The 7,117-nt window shown below is 35.6% G+C and overlaps 1 protein-coding gene across 1 annotated transcript in view; it reads left to right on the top strand.

The window, feature by feature from the left end:
- The window catches only part of SCFD1 (sec1 family domain containing 1), a 150,934-nt gene that overhangs the window by 139,325 nt on the left and 4,492 nt on the right, over positions 1-7,117 (top strand). The window contains exons 18-21 of the mRNA XM_006835505.1: positions 512-564; positions 2,954-2,987; positions 4,406-4,471; positions 6,253-6,321. Coding sequence (XP_006835568.1) covers positions 512-564; positions 2,954-2,987; positions 4,406-4,471; positions 6,253-6,321 — 222 coding nt within the window. The remainder of the gene's footprint in view (positions 1-511; positions 565-2,953; positions 2,988-4,405; positions 4,472-6,252; positions 6,322-7,117) is intronic.

The following is a 7,117-nucleotide window of genomic DNA, read 5'->3' as shown; positions in this document are numbered from 1 at the left end:
AAGGTCAGCAGTTCAAACTCAACAGCCTCTCCTCGGAAACCCTATACAGGGATGTCATGACTCAGAACTGATTTGACTGCACAGAACACCAGCAGCAGCCCACTGAGAATATTAAAGATAAAATTCTAAAAACAAAAAATACATATTGCTTATGAAACAGGTGTGGTTAAGAGCTTGCTGTTAGAAGTTTACTGCCTGATTTTCATGTCCTATAGTTCCCTAACTAACTAGTTATGTGACTTTAATGAAGTTACATATAACCCTACTGCACCCCAAATTTCCAATCTGAAAAATGGGATCATAAAAGGAACTATATCATAGGACTATTTTGGGAATTCGATGAATTACTCCATATAAATCACTTAGAATAATGCTTAGCACATAAAGTGTGGTTATATATTCTACAAAATTGATAAATTAATTAAAATAAGTCTTCTCTCAGCTAAATTGTAACTCTTTAGATTTAATTTAGGAAACTCCATAGTGATGATAGTTTTTTTTTTTGTTTTAGGAAACCGATGACTATAGATATTTTGATCCTAAAATGCTACGCGGCAATGACAGGTAAGCTGCTTTTGCCTTGTGTAATATAATTTACTCAGTTACTTCCTCACCCCTGGAAATGGAAATATTAACAGTTAAAATTAAAATTATATATTGTAAGTACTGTTGAGTCAATTCCAACTCATAGCGTCCCTGTTTAGGGGTTTCCAAGGAGTGGCTGGTAGATTTGAACCACTAACCTTGCTGTTCAAATCAACCTCTGCAGTCCCACACCAGGACACCATTAAAATTATGCAGAAAACTATTTAAAAATAGTATGTTACCATCTCTCTAACCCAGAGATAATCATTATCATTTTGATATTTGTCCTTCAAAGTATACACACGTGTAAAAATATGTTTAGATTTATTATATTTATAGTACAAATATTATTGCCTATAGATGGAAGAAATGTCTTATTACAAACTAAGAGTGAGAGAGGGGAATTTGCATAATGTGATATGAGTTTTCTCATTGACCAGATGAAAAGAGGAGAGCATTCAGTTAGACGAGATTTATTTTAACTAATCAATAAAATCTAAGAACCTGGGAACTATTGCTGTAAATAAGAGTTTATAGCAATTAAACATTCTGTAAATAACTTCAGTTATTAGTGGCAAGAATGTTATGATAAGATACTCTTTGTTAACTTTGTTTTAGATAAATGATTCCCAAAATTTAATTAATTGTAATATGAAAAAAATATGAGTCCTGGTGTGATGCTGGAGGATAAACACTGGACTGCTAACCGCAGGTAGTTGGTTCAAACCCACCAGCCATTCACAGAAACCCTGTATAGGGTTGATATGGGTCAACTGACTCGATGGCACACAATAGTATGAAAATAGTCCAGAAGGTAAAATAGTCAAAAGATGAGGCAAAATTAGAAAAACAACTTCTTGGATGTAGCTTGTGTCCTGCCTGTGCCTAATGTTTGGAATCTTCAGAACTTTGTCTTGCGCAGTCCCAAGCTTTCATATCTTTATATGTAGTCAGGACAAAATATCTTAATCACGACAGTTAATTATTAGGTTACTTTAGTAATAAAACAATTATTATCTTTTCTGAATTTATTTAAAAATGCTACCAAAGTTGGAAAAGAAACTGCTATTTATAGCCGCTACAGTTGGCAACAAACTGCCAAATTTAGAAGAGAGGAATAGGGAGTGACAGCTAATGTGTATAGAATTTCTTTTGGGGGAGATAAAATGAGTGTTGATGGTTAGTACAACTGTTGAAGCAGTGAATTTTATAGTATCAGAGTTGTATCTCAATAAAGCTATTAGGTAAAAAGAGTATATCAAAAAAGCTTTCACAGTTAGTTGAATGTTTTCCTCTTCCTTGCCTCTCTGCTTTGGTCCTTTTGGTGCATTACAGCTCTTATCGTTTCCTATACTGATATTCTCCAGCTTACATTTTCCCTTCCTTGTGTTAACATATGATAAATATAAGTAAATATATCTTGATTCTTAGTAATTCCTTTAATCCTAAATGTAGTTTATGCTTGATAATGAAGAATGTTTGATAACATTCTTTGAAAACAAACAGATGTGCTTGGAGCTTACATTTTAGACTCAGCCTTCTCTTGAGCTGTTATTACTAACTAGTAATACTGTGCTGTTTAAATCTCACCTTTCATTATACCATGCCTACATTTAAAGGAACTTAAAGCACTGGTGGTGGTGTGGTGCTGTGGAGTCGGTTCTGACTCACAGAGACCCTGCATAGGGTTTCTGAGGCTGTAAATCTTCATGGGAACAGAAAGCCTTATCTTTCACTCGAGGAGCGGCTGGTAGTTTCAAACTGTAGTTATTTTATGTGTATTATATATAACATGTACTTTTAATATGTCGGAAGTGAAGTGACTCCACATGATAAGTAATGGACTGTGTATCACAAGGTCAGTGGGTCAAGCCCACCAGCCACTCTGTAGAAGAAAATGTGGCTTTCTGTTCCTGCAAAGATTTAAAGACTTGGAAACCCTATGAGGGTCCCTATGAGTTGAAACTGACTTAATGGCACTTAAAATGTAATGATAAGTTACAGCAAAATGCAGAGCCCTCTTCCTTGCTAAGTTATCTTTCCCATCCATATGTTTATTCTTTTTATCAACTAACCTATTCCCAGAGTTGTACTTCTAATGGAAATTGCTGTTCAATCTTTCCTTTGCCCTCTCTAAATCTTCTTTCGTAGGACTTCATTTTAAAGTCAGTGGATTAGCACTCCCTACCCTTTAGACACTAAGACATCTAACTCTTACAACTTATTCCTCTGCATTCAGTTCACTATCTTGCTCAGTAAAACAAAAGATGGTGATGTGATGGATGAGGAGTTATAAATACCAAACTGATGTGTGTGTGTACATGTTTTATCCATAAGAAAAGCCATGGGTGAAATTTTCTTGTTACAGCTCAGTACCAAGGAACAAAAATCCATTCCAAGAGGTAAGCACCATATGAAAATTCTGTCCTAAATGAAAGGTGACCAAGCAGCCTGTTTTTGCCTAAACATAATTTTCTTATATAGTGTTTTATAAAGTTGGTGGTAAGTCCAAATATATGCATCCAATATGCTTTTTTAAAAACTTTTTCTTTTAGCACTGTATTTTCTTAATTTACAAAATTGCATATGATTATGAAATAATGCAAAAATGAAGTTGGACACCTATCCTATACTGTATATGAGGGGGCTTCAAACAGTTCTTGGAAAAATGGAATTGAAAGACAATGGAATGTTTCCACGAACTTTTCGAAGCCCTTTCATATAAAAATTAACTTCATGAGTATCAACGACCTAAATGTAAGAGCTAAACCGAAACTGTAATTCCCTTAAAAGAAAACTTGGGCATAAATCTTTAGGACCTTGGATTTGACAGTAGTTTCTTAGATCAGATGTCAAAAATATGAGTAACAAAATAAAAAAAAAAAATAGGTAAGATGGGAGTTCATCAATAGATGCTATCACACAAGAGTTAGCACAACCCACATAAAAGATGGGAATTTTGGATATATAAAAAACTCTTAAAACACAATTTAAAAGTGGGCAAAATATTTGATTAGACATTTCTCTAAAGAAGGTATATAGATGGCCAATAAGCACATGAAAAAAGACACACCATCATTTGTTATCAGGGATATGCATATCATAATGACACACGACTTCATACACAGTAAGACAATGTGTTGGCAAGGATGTGTAGGAATCAGAGTCCTAATTCGATGTTGATGGTACTGTAAAGTAATGCATCTAATTAGGAAAATAGGCAGTTCCTCAAATGAGTAAATAGTTAATGTGTGACCCAGCAGTTCTACACCTAAGAGTAGGAAGACATATATGTCTATACCAACTGGTGTCTCTGAATTTTTATAGCAGTAGTAATCATAATAGCTGAAAGTTAGAAACAACTCAAATATTCATTGTATGACAACGTGTAAACAAATGTGGTATAGCCATATAATGAAGTTTATTTGTAAAACTGGATTCCAAATATTTGTTTTCATTTGAAATGCAAACAGAAATTGTCAGTAAAAATTAATACAGAAAATAGCATGTTGAAAATTCTGTCAATGCTGGGTGTTCTATTTTTCCTGCCCACAAAATAACCTCAACTTAAGAAATGGCCTTTGGAGGAATCTTTTCAGAGTTGCTGTTAAAGAATGTAATTATTCTTTACAACTTAATAGACATTAGAAATGTATAGACTTCTTTTAAAACATTTCTTAATGAAGTTATGCCAGGAATCTTACTTACTACCTTAAATGTGTAGCAGGCTCCATGACTTATAGACCATGTTGCTTGAAAGTTAAATGATTGTTTTAACTATTTAACTGACTTTTTTTTTCTCCCATGTCTGCATTTTTAGGCAATTGTTTTTGTAGTGGGAGGAGGCAACTACATTGAATATCAAAATCTTGTTGATTACATAAAGGTATATTCTGGGGGTTTTTTTTGTCTTGTGTGATGGTATCCCAGTTGTTCTTCATCTTTCGAATGCTTTGGTGGCTATCCTGATCTGTATACATAACCAGCCTCTTTTCTAAGAGGCAGATTTTTAAATCCTGCCTCTAGGATCATGTCCATGTGTTAATTGTTTTTCCACATTCATTGTGGCCTAAACTTGATATGGAAAATGATGTATCTCATTATTGGAATGTGCCTTGCAGTTATGTAGCTTTTACTTTAAATACTTAGAAACTTCAGATCAGCACCTCTTCCAAAAAAGTCTCTGTGGTAAAATGATTTTTAGAAATCATTTAACTGAATAATTTGTACTTTACTCCCATCATAGCGACTTAACAACATATTTCTAACAAACTTAGAATGTCTTTTTTTTATTTTTTCCGAGAAAATGGGAGCATCAGAGATTGCAAATTAAATACTCAAAGCAGACAGGAGTCACAGAAAAACTGACAGTGAAGGAAGCAGCTTAGCTTGAGGAGCAAAAATGTTGGGGCAACAGAGTTAGCTACTGTTAAATAGTCATTCAAATTTTAATCAATTATAATTACTGTTTCTGTATTTCAGTGATGTTAACAGTTTCTGATAACATCACTGAAATTAATGATGATCTTAGACAAAACAATGAATTTATGCCTAAAATACTCTGCAGAGAGACAGGTACTTTAAAGAACTTACTGAGACTGAAGATGGTATACGTACAGAAGGCTATACTAAAGGTATAGCTCCCGTAAAGATTTACAGCCTCGAAAACCCTGTACAGGGTTACTATGAGTCGGAACTGACTCCACGGCACACAGCCACCACCAGTATTTTGAAGGAAAGAGAAAAAAAATACTATGCCCTGTCACCACTGTACTCCTGTTGTTGTTGTTAAGTGCTGTCAAGTCGATTCCAACCCATAGCAACCCTGTACAGGGTTTCCGAGGCTGTAAATCTTTACTGGAGCAGAAAGCCTCATCTTTCTCCCACAGAACAGCTGGTAGTTTCCAACTGCTGACCTTAAGGTTCACAGTCCGATTCGTAACCACTGCGCTACCCAGAGCTCCTTTTGGCTACATGTAATTTTAGGATAGACATGTATACACTGAAATCTAGTTACTGCCCACCTCCTCTGACAACAAAAATATCCTATCTTGTCTAGTTTTCCTTCTTGGGTATATTGATACTGAAAATATTTGGGACAGGGGTAGGTGGGTAAGACATGTGGAGAAGTGCAAGGGTTAAAAGCAACAGAGGTAAATATGGTTATATGTACAGTCCTGCAATAACAGTTATCTATGGGCATTTGAGTTATGGTGTTGGAGAATACTGAAAGTGCCATGGGCTGCTAAAAGAACCAACAGATCCTTGTTGGAAGAAGTGCAGCCACAGTATTCCTTGGAGGCCAAGATGGCCAAACTTCCTCTCTCATACTTCAGACATATTATCAGGAGGGACCACTTGCTGGAGAAGGATATCATGTTTGGGAAGGCAGAGGGTCAGAGAAAATGAGGACGACCCCCAGCAAGATGGATTTTAGCATCATCGATGGACTCGAGCGTGGCAACAATAGTGAGATTGGCCCAGGATCAGGCAGTGTTTTGTTTTGCTATGCCTAGGATCTCTATGAGTCTGTATCAACTCCATGGCACCTAACAACAACATGGGCAGACACATGGTTAGGCACACAGGCTGAATGAGTGTAGGTTTGACATAGGAATTTTAAGAAATATGTAACGTAAACATTGCACTTGTCTTTGATTTTTATAGGGGAAGCAAGGGAAACACATTCTATATGGCTGCAGTGAGCTTTTTAATGCTTCACAGTTCATAAAACAGGTAGAGTATACCTTTTTAGTTTGTTTCTATCTCTGCTCCAAGTTGATGTTGATATTTTTACTGTACAACACCAAAGAAAACTCCTATGATAAACATAATTTCCATTATCCCAAATCTTTAGGAAAAGGGAAATCTAGAATAATAATTTACTCCATTAGGTAAAATTCAACTGTGCATTTCCTTTTATATATACTATTTACATTTAAAAATGTGTCAAAGCACATCACAAACTTAGGCTGAGAAAATGAAGTAACTTTAACGGAATAGGTGTTCAGTTTTGATACAGTGGTTATTATATCCACTTAGATAATGAATGAGAACAGCTGAGGTATATAAAGGATCTGTATAATCTTTTAGTTTTCATCCCACCAATGTCCTTAACCACCACTTGTCTGTCAGTTTGTCGCACTATGGCAGCTTGTGAGTTGCTGTGATTCTGGAAGCTACACCACAGGTAATTTAAATACAAGCAGGGTGACCCGCGGTAGACAAGGCCAGGGACAGATTGTGGAACAGACCATCAATTGGTCATATGCAAATTCAGACTGAAGCTGAAGAAAATAAAAACAAGACCATAAGAGCCAAAATATGACCTTGAATGTATCCCACCTGAATTTAGAGATCATCTGAAGAAAAGATTTGATGCATTAAACACTAAAGACTGAAGACCGGAAGACAGAAAAAAGTCATTGAGAAGACAAGGAAGAAGGAAAAGGTCAAAATAGATGTCAGAAGAGACACTGAAACTTGCTCTTCAGCATAGAGATGCTAAAGCAAATGGAAGAAATGAGGAGGT

Source organism: Chrysochloris asiatica, unplaced genomic scaffold (assembly GCF_000296735.1).
Source record: "Chrysochloris asiatica unplaced genomic scaffold, ChrAsi1.0 scaffold00017, whole genome shotgun sequence".
NCBI classification, from domain to species: Eukaryota; Metazoa; Chordata; class Mammalia; order Afrosoricida; family Chrysochloridae; genus Chrysochloris; species Chrysochloris asiatica.
The sequence above is the reverse complement of the archived record's forward strand: the minus strand, read 5'-3'. Positions and strand labels throughout refer to the sequence as shown.